This window comes from Juglans regia, chromosome 7 (genome assembly GCF_001411555.2).
Source record: "Juglans regia cultivar Chandler chromosome 7, Walnut 2.0, whole genome shotgun sequence".
NCBI classification, from domain to species: domain Eukaryota; kingdom Viridiplantae; phylum Streptophyta; class Magnoliopsida; order Fagales; family Juglandaceae; genus Juglans; species Juglans regia.
The window spans coordinates 35,597,860-35,616,366 of NC_049907.1; the positions used below are offsets into that span (position 1 = coordinate 35,597,860).

At 38.9% G+C, this 18,507-nt stretch overlaps 2 protein-coding genes across 2 annotated transcripts; one reads left to right on the plus strand and one right to left on the minus strand.

The window, feature by feature from the left end:
• Positions 1–2,194: 2,194 nt before the first annotated feature.
• Positions 2,195–3,855, minus strand: LOC108994983 (S-adenosylmethionine decarboxylase proenzyme 4). The gene has a single exon (XM_018970436.2). It carries the CDS (start codon positions 3,723–3,725, stop codon positions 2,688–2,690), a length of 1,038 nt encoding a protein of 345 aa, XP_018825981.1. The 5' UTR covers positions 3,726–3,855; the 3' UTR covers positions 2,195–2,687.
• A 9,005-nt stretch (positions 3,856–12,860) lies between these two features.
• On the plus strand, positions 12,861–14,492 carry LOC108995006 (probable galacturonosyltransferase-like 4). The gene has a single exon (XM_018970463.2). It carries the CDS (start codon positions 12,921–12,923, stop codon positions 13,983–13,985), a length of 1,065 nt encoding a protein of 354 aa, XP_018826008.1. The 5' UTR covers positions 12,861–12,920; the 3' UTR covers positions 13,986–14,492.
• The last annotated feature ends 4,015 nt before the right edge of the window (positions 14,493–18,507 follow it).

The following is an 18,507-nucleotide window of genomic DNA, read 5'->3' on the forward strand; positions in this document are numbered from 1 at the left end:
TATGGATTAACCCGATCCCGACCCGCTGAGCTAAACATGTCAAGCTTTTAAATCCTAAACTGACCAATTTAAATAACGGATAGTGTTGTATTACCCATTTTGACCCGTTTAATAATTAATTAGAAATAGGTTAATACAACACGACTCATATTAACCCATTTCATTAAATGCGTTGAACTAACACACATAACCTATTTGCATGATTAATATAATTTCATATAAAAGTTAAAATCTATATTTATTAGTAATGACAATATCTAAAAAAATAATAAGACTACGTACTAACAAAAAATATTAATATTTTTCAAATTTTAGTCTGTAATAAAACCAATATTAATTATAAAACCTACAATAACAAATATGAGTATAAGTCCAGAATTACAATCCTAACAATAAACAAATATATATATATATATATATATATTGAGAAATACCAATATTACAACTCGACAATAATAAAATTATAATTTTGAAATAAATCTAAACGAGTTATTGCGGGTTGATTTCAGGTTAGCGGTTTGACTTATTATTGACCCGTTATTAATCGTGTATTAACTGGTTAACCTATTTTGACATGAACCTATTTATATCAAATCCAAACTCATTAATTTCGTATTACATTTTGCCACCCCTAACATCCATTGGACTTTAATGATTTCAATTGCTTCCCCTACAATGTTTATAGTAATCACGATTTTTATCCGCTATAAATTAATATAATTTAATAAATTATAAGATTCCATTTTTTTTAAAAAAAAATAGATATTTGGTTCCATTGTCATCATAGAAAGGTGATTAATTATGTTTTTTGAAGTAATGACTTGACAAAATTTAGTGGGAGAAGATGGGCTATGTTGGGATTAGTCATTGGAAAGCCCGGCAGGATATCTGGATATGGACATGTGCTGGGTCCCCCGATTGCATAAACACAAGCCCAATCCATCATCCCATAATAAGATTCTTATCCGTAAAACATATGGTTTCTAGTTATTATATTATTGCTTTTAAAAGATTAAATAGAGACCCAAAAACAAAAAAATAGTTTATATTTTACATAAAATAAAAACTCATCATTTAAAGTGAATCAGAGTATCCTTATCCTAGTTGGAGTCAGTCTTATCCAAGCTAATTTCCATGACTTAAAAAAGCAAGTACGTGACAATCTCCACTTAGGGTTAAACATGACATTATAATACTATATCTAATGCGATGAGACATACGTACGTGGATTAGTCCATCTTTTTACGATATATATATATATATATATATATATATATATATATATATATATACACGAAATTTACGCATTCTAAAATTTTAAGATTGAATTTAACATGATATGTTGAAAGAAAAAGAGAACCAGGCAAAGTCTATCTAGTAGTACGAGGAAGAAAAACTTACTTTTGGCCACCATGCATTTCGATATTGTCATTCTCAAAACAAAGACGTACGTTATAATAGCTATATATTCTTTTGTTTTTGTAATGTTTTTGGGCCCGCGGGGGTAACTTATAAAAACTTTGCATTATTTTGATATTTTTGTCTTCTTTTTTAGCGTATCACCGGCCTAGCTAGCTAGCTAGCTAGCTATGAGCTGACAAAGGGATAGATAGCTAGGGGCATGACCATCTCATATTAGTGATCTTCAAGTCAATTATATATGGTCGTGTACGTACGTGCAGGCCGATATATATATATAATCATGTTTATCATGTAAATATTAATGTCACAGAAAGAGTCGTACGTAATTGGATTTGCATCATTTTGAGGCCGCGTAGTACTCATGAGGTATATATATTATGTATGTTGTTGCATGCGTGCGTGCGTGCGTGCCTGAGTACGCAGTCATGAATACTGGAAAAAAAAAAAAAAGGTTCGTGAAAGCTGTACTGTTTAGGAGCCGAGCGAGCCAAGCATGCATGAAAACAAACCAATTATAAAATGCATGAACAACATTGACAAGATCATTCATTAACTCATGAAGAAGAACACAAAATCCCAATGTATTTCTCTCTCAAGCTATATAATATTAATATAGCCAGACCTTATATAAAAACGACAAGTGTGAAACTTTTTTTTTTCTCTCTCTAATATATATGTAATCTAGAGAAGAAGAAAAAAAAAACAAGAGAGACAAAAAGGAGAGATCAGCTAGTGCAGAAAAGAGAAAGAAAATTATTTTTTTGCTTTTTTTTTTTTTTTAAAGATGAAAAGAATAGAACATAGAGATAGAGAAAGAGAAAGTTAAACGACATGACCTCAAACAAGTGCAGTACTTTAAATACCTCTCCCCACCCACTACCATTCTCAAAATCTTAGGCGTGCGAGCTTAAGTGGGGTGCCTTATCATGATGATCCCTGTATCCCACCAACCTTTTTGTGCTACTTACCACATCAGCATTCAGCCCCTCCTCATCTCTTCTTATAACATTTTCTTTCCCCCCTCCACCACCACTTTTTTATCTTTCTACACAAGTCAACCCAACATTCATCATCCCCATTGCCCAATCACATTCATCCACATCATCATGATCATGATCCATCACCCCATCATGACCCGCGCCAGCCTCTACAATTTACAACTATTTCTAACTCGGACCTAACTCTCTTTTCTGACCCCCCGTATCTACCGCCACCACCACCAGCACAACCACAACCAACCACCACTAGTGCCAAATCTTCCAAGCTTACTTCCGGCGAGTCGTAAACGTTTGAAACACCACACTCCCGGCCGCAGGGAACTCATCCATTGTGCAACTCCGGCATTTCAATCCAAGGGGCTCGAGTGCGGTTGCCACCTTTGTCCACACCTCATGGCTTGTGCATGTAGTCGATACTGACATGGTTGCCGGCCGGAATACTTGCACCACCTTCTTCAAAACTCTGACAACATCGTCATGATCATCGTAAATGGACCCGACGCACTCGAAGCTGGCGTAGCTGTAACCATCCTCTGGGGTTACGTGAATGGTGGAGTAGCGGTCACCATCAATAACACCGTTCATGGAGTAGCCGCATGGATCAAATGCAAAATCACAAATAAGAGCACCGGGGTTAATGTCTCCAATACCCGTCAGCTGGGTCATCTCTTTCCCGGCCGTGTCGCCGGTCTTATCATCCCCGGGACGCTTAAAGAATTTGCGAGAGAGGACGCGGTCGAGCTCGGTCATACAGATTTCGAGTGTGTATAACACGTCGGGAACATGCGGGCTGATCACCATGCGAGCCTCATCACTAGCAGTGAAAACGTGCCAAGAATGGGAGCTGACTTTGGAAGGCATAACCGAGGCTTTTCTATAGCAAAGATTGCTAGGGAGGCTCTCTTCCAGATATATAACTTCTTCCTTGAAGCTGGTGTGGGGAAAGGGCTGTGCCATGGGAAAGATAAAACTACCCCTAGTGTAGCGGCAGGAGCAAAGAGTGAGGCCAAGGTGGCGAGCTTTGTGAAGCAATGGACGGATGGATTTGAGGAGCTGGGTGGTCCCACAGGTCTTGATGATGATCTTTGTGGGGTAGACGAAGAGGCTGGACTCTGATAACACATAGGCATCGAAGTAGGGGTTACCCACAGCCGAGACCACGGTGCATTGCACAGCATGCAGGACTTGTTCTAGTGACTCAAACTCGAGCTGCCTAAGACCCATGTCCGTCAGTATTGCAGGGTCATCCCCAAAGAACTGGAGCTCTAGGCGCTTTTCAAAGCCTTCAAAACCAGAGACGGCCATTAAGTTAATGGGATGAAAAGCAAAAAGATCGATATTGAGAGAGGTAGGAGGTAGAGGACAAACTAGATAGATGTGCAAAAAGAAAGAGAGAGAGACAGATGTAGTAAGTGTGTGGAACTACAGGTGAGAGAGAGAAGTGGGGGTGCATGAAATTTATAGGTGGGTGAGAGAGAGAGAGAGTGGAGTGTTGAAGTGATCAGGGAAGGAAGGAAGGAAGGAAGGAAGGAAGGGTTTTGTTTTGTTTTGGGCATGCGGGCTATGCAACCAAGAGTAATTATTGCAGCCATAATGACGTATATAATATGATGATATGTGTTTCGAATTTTTTTGTGCCAAATCTTTCAGCAGACAGGAACAGAGAAACGGAATTTAAGCCCACGCGCAATCTTGTTTTTTTTTTTTTTTTTTTTGTCACTAAGCTCTGTCCAAAATCACTAGTTTCTTCCCAAGCCATATCATTTTCCCATAGAGTAGATAGAGACGCGCGCTGCTAAATAAACACAATTTCATGGGGTTATAGTACATCATTTTCAAAGAACTTTGTGTTAACTCCCTGTTGGTTTGCAAATTTATAAGAGAATTACAAAGTATATAAGCATATATTAATTATGCTTTATAAACGACTTGCAAATAACATATATTAATACTTTTATTCCGAGTCTTATTTCTTGGGGATAATTTTCATTTAATTACAATAAATATATTAGAAAGAAAATTATTAAATACTTCCATTATCTGACCAACCCAAATACTAAAAAATAAAAAATTACTAAGTGTCATCTTGATTTGATAAAAAAATACTATGTAACGTCGTGATGAAAAGTCCGAATCATATAACTTATATTTTAAAAAGACTAGTCAATACAGATATAATTGAAGTCCCAATGAAATATTATAAAAAATTTTCATTTTCATTTTCAAATAATATAAAATATATGATCTCACAGACCATTTACCTTTATCAATGAGATATCACACCTGACATAAACAGTTCTTTTTCCCTAATGCATATATAGTAAATAGAAAAATATTTGCATCAGCCCCATATCAGCACACACTCAACCTATTGAGTGTAAAAAAAAAAAAAAAAAAAATAATGTGAAGTGTGTGCTGGTGTGGGGCTGATGCATAGCATTTCCCATAGTAAATAGTTTCAAGAACAACATCAATATAAACTTCTTATCAAATATATATATCATTAGGGTGATTTTTCCGGTCAATGGAATATCTGTTAGCAGTACAGGTACATGAAAACGACAAGCATTAGTACTGTGATGGGACAAGATGATAACCTTTGCTCGAGATTAAACAACAAATATCAATCTAGCTACAGGTCCATTTTAACAAAAGAAGGAAAATATGTTGGTGGTCAAAGCATAGCTCGAGCTAGGATGATCTGCATTAATTATCAAACTCATTTATCTGCATGATAGTTACGATGAATCACAAACATAATTATAGACTAGAACTAGATTTACGTTCTCATGCTGCATGATAACAATTATTAGCTTTGCTACTGATCAGGTTAATTCGATCGCCGCTTATGCGTGTTCTCAAGTAGCCTGCATATAAACGTACAGAAGAAAGCAGAGCTGATCTAAAGCTCAAAGACATTATTAATCATACGATCGAGGATGGCCTTATATATTGAATAATGGAAACTGGAAAGGTACAAAAATTACATTAACAGTAGTAGCAGAACTGTAGGAGGACAAACTGATGATATGTAGGGACAGCATTGTCGATCCTTGGGAGATCAGCAAATGTTAATCCAGAAAAAGTCGGACGTGCTCCGAATATCATCGGTATTTTGGCTTAAAATAGAAATTTATACGTTAATTTGCAAAAATAATAATAGAAAGAAGAAGAAGAAGAAGATCAAAAAAAAAAAAAAAAAAAAAAAAAAAAAAAAAAACAAAAGGAATCGAGCGTGGCTTGTAAACAATGAGAATATCCTTGAATTGGGGAGGCCCCCGTACGTGAAATCAAAGGCAATCGCATCATTTTTATTCTCCATGGAATTTCATGTAGTCTGTACTGTTGGCATTATAATCATTCATTTTTGTATTTCTCAAAGCATGCACACTTTCTTCGTTTTTGATCTTTTCCTTTCACCTGCACATATATATATATATATATATATATATATATATATACACGCGATTCAAAGAAAAGGGTTCGTTCTCGAAACAATTGTTCTAAAAGCTTTTGAGTTTAGGTATATATATCGACTATTCCTGATCATGATCATGAGTATACTTTTTGACTACCACGAAATGGATAAAAGTTTTCAAAAATGAGAAAATGTATCCATTTTCATTTTCATATTGCTTTTATTTTTTAAAATTTGAACCCATATTTTTTCTTCAAGTAAGTTTTCGACTTCGATTGCTTGGTAGATTTCATATGCCGGGGTACGTACAGTAATTCCGAAGGAAAGAAAGCATGCAATTAGTAATTGTTGGCCGGCTTCTGTAGGAAGTTGCGTACGGGATTGTCCTAAACTACGTACCTTCCGCGTCACAGTTTCACTCATCTCCTTCTGGCTTGGCTTGGCTTTAAATGAAAGACATATGCCCAAGATTATACCAATAATTGAACATGATCATCATCAGCTAGCTAGCTATATCTAAGGTATAATATCATGTATTAACGCGTGCGTGTGTGTGTGTATAAAAGAATGAAAGTATATGAAGACAGTGGAAGATGGCTGCTAACTAGGTATACAGGAAGGGAAGGTAATGATGGAACATTGTGAGTTTAGAAGGAAAAAGTTTTGCAGTTTTAAGGGGGGAGGGGGAATGATGCAGATCAGTGTATGCGTTATGAATAATCTTATGGTGTGGCTGGCAGCCTCCATTATGACCACATACCCACTTCTTTGTGCTGCACGCGCAATTCACAAAGCTTGAAAATAACACTATTAATTCAAGATCATGCATGACAAAACAAAAAGCCAATCTTTCTTTGTCATAAAAAAAAATGGTCAACCACTTCCCGGCCCCAACTTTTCATACCAAATGTTGCATCAGATCTTACTTAAAAAGTATCAACCAAACACATACACACACACACTCTCTCTCTCTCTCTCTCTCTCTGAAAAATCCCTCCTACCTTTTAAACATAAAAAGTTTTTGCAGCCAAAATCTCCCCCATCTTTGAATTAATTCGGTTCTTCTTTTTTTAATGTCTTCAAAACTTTGGTTATTTGAAGGGACAAAGAAAAGGATTTCAAAAGACCTTTTTAAGACCCTAATCTTTGATTGGTCCCATCCCACTAATTAAGTAACCTTTTTATAAACCCTGTAAGCCTGACCAGTGACCACATTTCCATCTCCTCCCCCACCCAAAATCATGCAGCACTAAACCCCATGATTGGTCCCACTCATGAGCCGTATGCGCCCCCCCGACAACCACCATGGTCGGGCCCCATCCGCCTCCACATCATCTAGCATGTGTCCCAACTTCTTGCACATTGGGGTCCATCCTTGTCCTAGGCCCCAAATGCGTTCTTGGGACAAGGAGTCCCCACTGGCTCCTCGGCTATGCGACAATCTGCACTTGTTTTTCATGTATACTACAAAGCGCCCTTTAGCCGCCATATATACATGCTTGCACGCGCGCATTTGCACACATGTAGAGCAAAATGCATGTCACCAAATACACAGCTAGGTCATGTATCTATACTTGATATGTTTTTTTGGAGCACTATCGAGCGAGCTGCAGCCCTGAGTGCTACTGTACCATGCGCACAAAATTGCCGGCCTAAGCTGCTTACTGAGCCCCACCACTCTTTGTATTTGGATGAGCTGATCGAGCCACTGTGATAAGTTAGTTTAGTGCACACAATCCTCGAGAGCTTTGGGGTTCATATATTTTCCTTTCAATAATATCTCACTCTCGATTCTTTTTGTTTTCTTGGGAGGATTTGAGGCCCTGCTCGATATGTCTTATTCCTATCCCTTGACTTTTCCTAGCTAATTTGAACAATCTGCATTAAGTGGCTGTGCAAGCTGACGTGGAGACGATTATCCTATGAACTTTGTTTGATATCATGGAAAGTCAAAATCAGGTAAATCGTAGGCAAAATCTTTTTTTTTTTTTTTTGGAGAGGTTAATGGCAATTAATGGCTACGCAAATGAATGCACAAATTAATTACGTGTGATATATATAACCATGGGCCAGACTGATAGCAACTCACACCTTCCTGGGTTTTGTTCAGATTGAGCAAAGTTTTACGTACACAATTATTTAAATTATTTATATTTTGTTTAATTTGTTACTTTAAATAAATAAAAGATTGTGAATCATTTTCTATGTAAAAGAAATATATATATTCTCGATCGAGGCCGATCTGTTGCTTTCTGGTGTCCGGCAACTACCACGCGCCCTATCGCGAGTTTTCAAGGCACCGATCCTTTAGACGGGCGAACAATTTTGCCGAACGGCACTTCTGTAGCCACTGTTAAGGGTGCTTTTCTGTAGCCACGAGCGATTTTTCTGGATTCAAGACTACTGGTTTCATTAGACTTGACTGATCGTCACACTCCCAGGGTGGTGCGTACCTCTTATGCGCTATTAAAGTCACTTTGTTTTTCTTTTTTCCCTTCAAAGTTGAAAATGTAGTTCTATATCTTTCTAAAATGTAATTTGTTTTTTACCATGTATCTTTAATTTATGTTATGTCTTTTGTTTTAGAAAAATAAAAACAAAAAACACATAGTCTCTTGGACTTTTATCCATAGAGTATGTCATCTACTTCGTCTTAGATAGAATATGAGGTTTGTAAACTCTGTCTTAGACAGAGTTATGCTGTCTCTTAGACGGTGGTCTGTAGAGGTTTGCAGCATGGACTAGATCACCATGTCAGTCACAATTGTATACTGGGAAGCTATTAACGTTGTAATTTGCTTGTTATGTATGTTTCAGATCAAAGTTGTAATGTCCGTTACTAATGAATGCAATATATTTTATAAAAATATATATATATATATATTCTCGATCGTTTAAATGATAATTATGGACACATAAGCTGCATATATACATATAGAGTACTCAACTTTATAGATCACAGAATACTAAAACCAATATAAAAATAACGAATATATATTGGGAGTCACTTATTTATGTACATAATAAAACTTGTGCATAAGATTATTATCTGTAAGAAGGATCTTAATGATTACAGAGACACAAATTTAAGAAAATTCTCAAATAAATATGGGAACTCGTTATCTATCTATATATATATATATATATATATATATATATAAAAGGCATGAGTAATCATATGTAAGTGGAATCTTTGATGAATACAGTCACAAACAAGTTTAATGGAACTTCTTTTTTATGTTTTTTTGGATAAAAGGATAGCTAGCTAGCCAGGCATGCTCCAAAGAGATCTTGAGAATGATAAGTGGCTTTTTAATTGATTTTTTCATGCAGATGATCAGCATGGTTGGAGTAGTTCTATCTATCTATCCATCTTTTCCTTTACATGAGCTAGCTAGGGAAGATGAATTTGGTCATCATGGAGTTGAAAGGGGCTTGAATGGTGACAAGTGTGGAGCTTTCCAATATTAAAATGCATCCTAATCTACTTAGAATGGCTCCCACAAAACAAAACGAAACAAAGACAGACATGTTAGGGAAGTGGATATACATGTAATAATATTTCTGCAATTCTGCAGATCAGAGTCCCCACTAAGTCACAAACCAACTTATAATCAGCAGGCCCTCCCTCCATGGGTGTGACCTAATAATAGTAATAATAATAATATTCAGTGATATTCTTTGTCACACCTCGAGCCCTGCCCTTCCCTGCCACACTAAAATCTATCTCCAGCAATATGGAGAGAGAGAGAGAGAGAGAGAAGCATCATTCCTCTCGTGCTTTGATATGTGTCTATTTTCTTTTCTTTTAACTCTGCTGATCTGTGTCTATATTTTCTGTTCTGTTTTTGATCTTTTTGCCTTCTAGAATCGGAATCTCTCTCGATTGCTCCACGCAAAGCATCATTTTCTTGGGTGACTTTGTGACCCTTTCGTTGCCTCAGGGCATTCAACAGTGCTTCGCTGTCTTACTCCCTTCCATTCCTCCTAGCTATATTTTTCAAGTCTGCTACCCCCAATCATGCCCTATTCCAACCTACACAATTTTTGTTGAAATAATTCCTATTTTACAAGACTAATTTCCTTGTAATCTCATCATCTTGTTGCTTATATATATATATATATATATATATATATATATATGTATGTATACAGCTTTTATCTAAGTAGAATCTGAACATTGAATATCTACCTTAAACACAATTAAAACTTGTAGCACTAAATTCTCTGTGTTTTTTTGGTGAGAACTTTACCCAAAATTCCCAATTTCTGATACAGTGCTGCTGACATGAACATGCTGTCATTCGATATGAGAAATAACAACCCCCCCACCCCTTTCTAAAAGAAAGGAAAAAAGAATAAGAACCCATGAGAGAGACAGAGAGAGAGAGAGAGGTATGGTGAGAGAGTTTCAAGAGATTCGTAGCTCTTTTTGAAGCCATTGATAATTGTGAGAGGGTCAGGCATGGAGATGTAAGCATGGAGGCCATAATGTTCCCTCTGCTACAAACTCTCTGTCATCTCCTAAAAGTAGGAGTAATTAATCAAAGAACCCAACTTTCCACATCCCCTGCCTCACTCAAAAACCCCCCCAATCCCATCTCTTAACATATATTTTCTCAAAGACAAATCTCTAAGATGTTGGAAAGCCTTAAAAGCTCTGCCTATCTCCACTTTCTTTTTACCCCAATGAGTAAAAGAGCTTAGTGTGATTAGGCTTTTGGCCAATGTGGGCCAAAACATAGCATTACCGACATCTTTACAGTCTTAATTCCTGTTTTCATGAGTGCATAAAGCAACCATTTAGATTCTAATCGTTCGCCTCCTATGATTACCTTGCATCCTTTTTTTGGAAAAACAAAAAAAAAAAAACAAAAAGATTGAATAAGGATGTGGGATGAAGCATATCACATTGACCCTTACTATTCCTGTTCCTCCTCTGTTTGGGTCCCATCAAAATTTTGTTTCCCTTCTCATTTAATTTGTGAAACTCAATAACACAAAAAGTTAATAAATAATGATCAGAAAATATGAACAATATTTTTTAATGAAAAGTTTAATAATGGATTAATTAATATTCCCAGTAGGAATGTATTGAAATTAGGTGGTATTGGAAATGGAAAAGGAGTATAGAAAAAGGAGAGGATCTTGATACATATGTAACATAATGATTGTAATGTTGATATGTTATGAGTAGATTATGTGGGCAAGCTTCACATTAATTATACATTTATGCTGTCAGAGTTTCAAGCTCCAAATAACTACTCCCAAGTAACCCATTAAATAAATGAACAAAGTGAGCCAATTTTTTTTTTTTTTTTTTGGCTTGCCAAATTAGCACCTTGTAGGCAGTGCAAGGTGTCACCATATAAATGTGTTTTTTTTTTTTTTTTTTGGATTGCTGATAATTAAAACCATGTGTTAACTTTAGGACAAACAGAGCTGAAATTTAGCTCTGTTTGGATAATGAAAGTGTTTCATCTTATCTTACATAATCTCATCATTACAATTTTTTTAAATTTTTACATAAAATATAATAAATAATTTAATTTTTTCAAATCTCAAAATACTAATAATATTTTATTTAATTTTTATTTTTTATTTAAAATTATCTTATTTTATCTCACTATCCAAACTGCATTTTAATATCTATAGAAACTAATGGGGGGCTTGATTGTTTTGTTTAGCATTTGCAGTTGATATCTTTTATCTTCTTTCAAGGCAAATAATACCACTGTCCGTCCACCTAGAACTGTAACATGGGCCTGGACAATACGGGCCACTGTTTAGGCCCAATGGACTAACAGCTTGTAACACCCATTATAATTTGTGAATGCTCGAAGGGCCTCTTGATTTGTATTTTGTACTGATCTGAAGGACTAGTGAATGTTAAATACACACCGAAGATTGGTAAAATAATATAATATTGATTCCATAATTAGTTTCAGTTAATATCTTTTCCATTTTTTATTTTCTTTAATTTTATAAAAATATCCATTAATTCCCCCTTAATTCGCAAAATCAGCTCCTTTTCCAAAAGAAAACCGAAGATTATTATAATACTTTTTATGAAAAGTAGTTTAATTAGTAAAATGAATAAAAATATAATTTGTTTCATGTTTAGATCAGAACATTAGCTTTCTTTTTTGTTTGGAATTAGAACGATTATAAAAATAAAAATAAAAATAAAATAAAAAAGAAGATCGAATTTATAAGAAGAATCAAATTAATGTTGGAAATCAAGGCGGATATGTGCAGCAAAAAGCTAATGATCAACCTTCCCATGCATGCATGCATGCAGCACGTCCTTAAAATTGTTTCAGCGAGAGCAACATGCATGCACTCAAAATCATGATCATCTTGCCGCATATTTAATTCATTACAAGAAAAATAAGTATTTATGACGTATTATTTACGACGAAAATAACTATTTACAAAAAAAACATACTCATTTTAACAGGAAATAGTTATTTTTACAAGAAATAGTTGGTCATAAATAAATAGTTTTCTTGTAGTATAAGTCTTTATACTAAAAAATACAAAGCAAAAAACCAATAATAATAATAAAAAGATGGATATTAATTATTATTAATTCTTTCTTATGGAAGTCATGAAATATATATATATAGAAATATAGTGAACAAATTAATTAAAGAGGAAAAATAATAATTAGTAGTAGACTGTACGTACGTAGTTGATCAATTAATTATTATATAATTAATTATAAAGGTCTTCATTAATTGTTTAAAAAAAAAAAAAACAGAGAAATGTCTGGTTTCAAAGAAGAAGTTTCTAAAGTGGTCATGCATGTTGATAGACATATTGATGATGATACATTAATATGAAGTAAGTCTTATTAAGACAACACACAGCTCCGAGCTTTTTTCTCCACCATTTTTTATTGATTCCCACAATTATCGCCCTCCCTATATCTCTCTATCTTACCCTAACCATCAATCAAAACTATCTGGATCCCAACCTCTGATCCCTCACACGTCAAACCGCCTCTTTTCTTAAGCTAGCAAACCCTTTCCAATGGCTTCTTTTCTAACCTTACAAAATCCCAAGAAAATAAAGACAGGATGGCCTTTTGGATCAGATCCTCTTATCTCCCTCTATTCCTTGGCCTCCTGTCCATCCTCCTCCTCCACCCTGTCACCTCCACCTCCACTGCCACAGCTGTCCGCCTCGGCGTCGTTCGCCGGCCCTCTGGCTCCCTCCCCATCTTCCATGAAGCCCCCGCCTTTCGCAACGGGGGTGAATGTGGGTCTGGACATAACAAACTTATCCATGTAGCCATGACCCTTGACGCAAACTACCTCCGTGGCACCATGGCTGCGATTCTGTCAATGTTACAACACTCCACATGCCCTGAGAACCTCTCCTTTCACTTCCTTTCTGCACATTTTGCGGATGCCGACCTCTTTTCAAGCATAAAATCCACCTTCCCTTACCTCAACTTCAAGATTTACCGCTTCGACTCGAGCCGTGTTCATGGGAAGATTTCTAGGTCCATCCGACAAGCTCTGGATCAGCCTCTTAACTATGCAAGAATCTACCTTGCAGACATCATCCCGGCCGATGTAGGGCGGGTTATTTATCTAGATTCCGACCTTGTTGTCGTGGACGATATCGCAAAGCTATGGGCCGTGGACATGGAAAACAAGGTGGTGGCTGCACCCGAATACTGCCGTGCAAATTTCACACAGTATTTCACCGAGGTGTTTTGGTTGGATCCTGATTTGTCGAATACATTCCAAGAAAGAAATCCATGCTATTTTAACACAGGAGTGATGGTGATGGACGTGGATAAATGGAGAGAAGGAAGGTATACAGAGAAGGTTGAAGAGTGGATGGCAGTGCAGAAGAAGAAGAGGATATACCGTTTGGGGTCTTTGCCACCATTCTTGCTTGTTTTAGCTGGGAACATCAAGCCAGTCGATCACAGATGGAACCAACATGGTTTGGGTGGTGATAATTTCGAAGGGAAATGTAGGGGGCTACATCCTGGCCCCATTAGCCTTCTCCATTGGAGTGGGAAAGGGAAGCCATGGTTGAGGTTAGATTCTAGGAAGCCATGCACCATAGATTATCTTTGGGCTCCGTACGACCTCTACCGTTCTTCGAGACAATGGTTAGAAGGATGAAGAGATCGTCAAGGTTGGGGTACGTGGAAATTGGGTTCTTTCTGCCTTTCGGTCTCCTTTGCCATGGTTCATGAAAATGAAGCTAGCTAGCTAGCTAGGCAGGCCAGCAATTGATGGCGTAGTGAAAGGAGCGCCGAGCGCGCGTCCACTTCCAGCTTGCATGTTAATACTATTCAATTTTTGTTTTCCCTCTTCTTTCGACGATAGGTTTGGGTACAGTACTGGTGTTGTTTCGGGATTGTAACAACATGCATGCATGGTGTTTCTTTCAACCATGGAAAAGAATACACATTACACAACATGATTTTGACTCATTTGCTCTGTTTCGGGATCGCAAAAATTGTTAAAAAAAAAAAAGCCAATTTGGTAGGAGCTAGCCTATAAGCTGCTATCTATATATAAAAGAAGCATTTTTCCTTTGGGGAATAAGCTTCTTAATTTAGGACGTCTATGCGCATGCTTGATCGATGATTATGCAGTGAACCTGTTAATTAATCATATCCGTTAAATTAAGCGTTTTATTCCTCTCTTCGCTTGAACAATATTTGTCCCCAAATAAATGAAAGAAGATCAAGTCAACCAAAATTTTGAAACTCAAATTACCATATAATAATTTCAGTATGTCTCCAATTTTTTGGTTGACACTTTTATTAACGTCGTGTTTTGCACACCTTTAGACCAAGTTTTGACAACTCAGATCTTCGAAAATTGGCCCTGAACAAGGTAGAAAAGATTGCGGCTTTGAGAGGGGGGCCTAGGGGCCGGGTAATCTTAGATGCCAAAGTTAGTAAATATTTTTGGAAGGTAGCAAATAAGTAAGAGAATCTAGGAATCTTAGAGATATTCTTGTACTTGGGATCTGCTATTTATACTACAAGCCTGAGGAGCAGATGGTGCTTGCTACCATGACGTCTGTGTCCCCCGTATTGTTCCTTATGTCAGAGTCTTTAAATGCGGTATGGCTCTGCGACGGCGCAATTAATGCGGCGTGCTTATCCGACCTCATTCTCTCAGTCAGTCTCCCTTTTGGTCCGTTCATCCCCTTTCTGTCAGTGGATCAAGGCTCTCCATATATCATGCCTGCTGTACGGACGGACACTCGAGGATTGGACACTACTCGAGGGGACCTCAGATTGACGAGTTCCATCGTTTGCAACACCACCCTTCCTGCAGGTTGTATACAGAGGAGCTTTCCTGTGGGCTGGGTTAGGGGCTCGTTACTCCGGGCCGGGCTTTTGATCTTGCTTCATTTTATTTACGAACCTCTTGGGCTTAGTGGGGAAAATCCCCTTATATTTACCTCGCTAGTTCTCACCGGACGAGTACGGTGAGAATTTCTTCATGATCCGATCCCATCTTACAACCAAGGCCGGGAACCTTATTATGTTGTTCTGAGGTCTGGGAGGCTTGTACTAATTGGTGTTTCTAACGACGTTCCTATCTTCAATCTGAGATTGATCTAAGACCTAGGCCCCCCATGGATTTTGGTCTGCAAATGGAGCTCCATGATTTTGGTGTGAAATTTTTAGATTTTGCATGAGGAAATCCCCACCAGAATTTGGAAAATGCCTGGTCAAGTTTTTTTGTGATTGACTTTAGTATCACAAGAGAAGACATGGCATATGAGGGGATGGAACTGGCCACATAACGTATTAAAGTAGTTCTACTAGCCTGAGAGAGTACCTTTGCTTTCCAACCAACCAATTTATCAAAAGATTTTTTCTTGTAGTTCTTCAAAGTATACTTTTTTGGGGATTTAAAAGAGAGGGGAAGACCTAAATATTTAATGTTGGATGAATCAATTTTGAAACCTAAAATCTCCTTCACCTCTCTCTTTTTGTGAGAAAGAGTATTTCTTTTCAAGTTCATTAATGAAGGGGTGTCAGGCAGTTTTTCGTGTTTGCGTTGCTTCATAAACCACGTTCCCAAAATCTGAAATGGTGAGTACCCTTGTTGCCACGGTGCATGAGCGTCTAACCGTCACCCTCTACTTATAAAACGGGGGAGAAGGACTTGATTTCCCCCCATTGTATTGTGATTGTCCTGCTATTTTAGTTCTCAATTTTTCGTAGCTCCGATCAATCTTCTCTGCAACCTTGTGCGCTGGCGGTGATGGCCTTTGAAAAATCTGTTCAACCCAACGTTTCCAGTAAAGGTTCTGCTGATATCGAGCCGTTGTTTTTGGGCAGCAGATGGGGCTTGACTACCACCAAACTAACACTGGTCTCCTTAGCCCTCACCTACCAAGTACCAGAGTCTGCTTCCTTTGATATTCCTGGCCGTGATGAGGGCGCCGTCAACGCAGAGGCTCATTCCACTAGGGTGACCCTATATCCTTCCATGTTTGCAAGCGACTTCAAATTGTCATTCCCTCGTCTTGTTTGTGACCTTTTAGATCGCCTTAGCTTGGCCCCTTCTCAATTACACCCGAATGCCTAAAGATTGTTGATGTGTTGCAACATTATCTGGCTGCAGGTTTTGTTGGAATCCTTCTCGGACAACGCAGACCTTACCGGTCGTGAGTTCCTTCTTACCCACAAGGTGCTACGAAAAAAGGGGAATATATGCAGTTTAAAGCAGCCCACGCTCTAGTCACCCTGGAGCTGCGGTTACCGCAAAGTGAAAGACTGGTCTCCCAAGTTCTTCTTTATGTCTGGTTACAGATGAGAGTTTCCGGTTGGCCAGGTGAACTGTCGGGAGTTTCCAATACGGACAGACTAGGGAAATGTCCCAGAAGACAAGGTTGTGCGTCCGTCAACCACCCCTTACGAAGCGCGACGTATCATGATTATGCGAGAATAGGTGCAGAAAAATCCTGACAGCTTTCTCTTTGAAATCCTCCTTTCTGAGGAGAGTTTGAGGAGCTCTCTGCCTCCCCTAGGACACATTCCCTTTGATGACATGCCGGTTGTCGCGCGGCCCCAAGTTGCTCCGCCTCGAAAGCGTTCTTCGAACCTTCCTCTGCCAGACACGAGGAAGAAAATCCACTAGGAGAATGTTTGAGCCGAAGATAGGCCTCTTCCTGGAGTCCAGGACCCTTAATCGCAGGGTTGGAGGCTAGCCATGCTATTACTGTGACAATTCTGGAACAGTTGCGACGAGCAAACTAGAGAGTAGTCTTCCCGTAGCACCTTTACCGGTGGTCGCTGCCGAGGCATCCAGAGGTGAGGTCGAGATGGACGTTCTCCTCCAGAGTATTTTCGCGTCCACTACTCTTGACGAGGGACAACATTCTTCTTCATGGATCTCTCTTCCTTCTTTGTCTCGGTCGGCTGTGGGGAGTCATTCTCTTGAGGCTGCTGATAAGGTGGTGGCAACTACTTCTAACAACTGCGCAGAGGTAGAGGGTCATACAGGAGGTAAGTCCCCTCTAGATGTTGCAACCCTCCGGGGTTCGAAGAGTCCCGCTGAGGTTTTTCTTGTCTAGGTCGCACCTCCAGAGAATGGGAGTTCATTTCTACATATCTCAGCCGACGATGATCCGAGGGGTCCAGTCTCCGACCCACTTGTCCAGGTTGAGTTCCCCGAGGGTGGAGGTTTTGTGGGTGATACAGTCGGTGAAGGTCTGCACGATGAACCACTCACCCAGGCTAAGTATCCAACAGGGGGACTCCCTCCCGAATGCCGCGACCGCCCCTCATCCAGGGGGTTTGAGCGGGGATCTGCCTGCTCCTCCTGAAGTCTCTACGGGATTGCTTGAATTTGAGGCCTTGCAGAAGCTCTTTCATCTTTGTCCAGACTGGCCATGGAGGGAAATCAAGAGGAGGCTATTGGTCAGGTCGTTGAGTGCTTGTCTGGTTTTTTCCACGAGGTTCGACTTTTTTTTCCCGCATTTTCCTCATTTTCCTTTTTTTTTTTTTTTTTTTAATTTCCTGTTTTTCTTTTTCTCGCTAGGGTACTTTCCAGCTTGTGGCTTTCATCGTGAATGATCAGGAGGCAGCCATTCAGGAGAACTTGAATCGTGCTCGCAGCGAAAGGGAGAAGAGGGAACTGTTGAAGCGCGAGCTGGAGAAGACGCAACTTGACTTGTCGGAAGAGCGCAAAACAACGAGGAAGCTGGAGCGCCATTGGCAGAAACACAAGCAGAAGTGGGAAGAGGAAAAAACCTGATTAGAGCGACTCAACCAAAGTCTTCAGGACAACTTATCCCGAGTGCGAGAGGAGAAGGAGCGGTTGGAGCAGCAAGTCTTCAGGATGTCACCCTATCCCTACAAAGGCAGCTGAAGTGGTTCTCGAGACTTCATGATGAAGCGTGGGGACGTGGGGACGTGGGGTTGTCGAAAGCTACAGATCAATGCGGGCATTCCTTCTGGAGAGTCTGGAGCTACGTTCGAGATCCTTCACCAAGTACCTTTATAGGCTTGTGCTTGCTAATATTCCTACCAACGAGGCGGCCTTTCAAACTAATTGTGACCTTGAAAGGAAAGAGATGCCTGATGCTTTCCCTGGTCCGGTTGTTCCTGAGCCGACAATTGTGGAGTCGATCAATCCTACTTCTGCTGCCGTTGAGATCAGTGTCCCC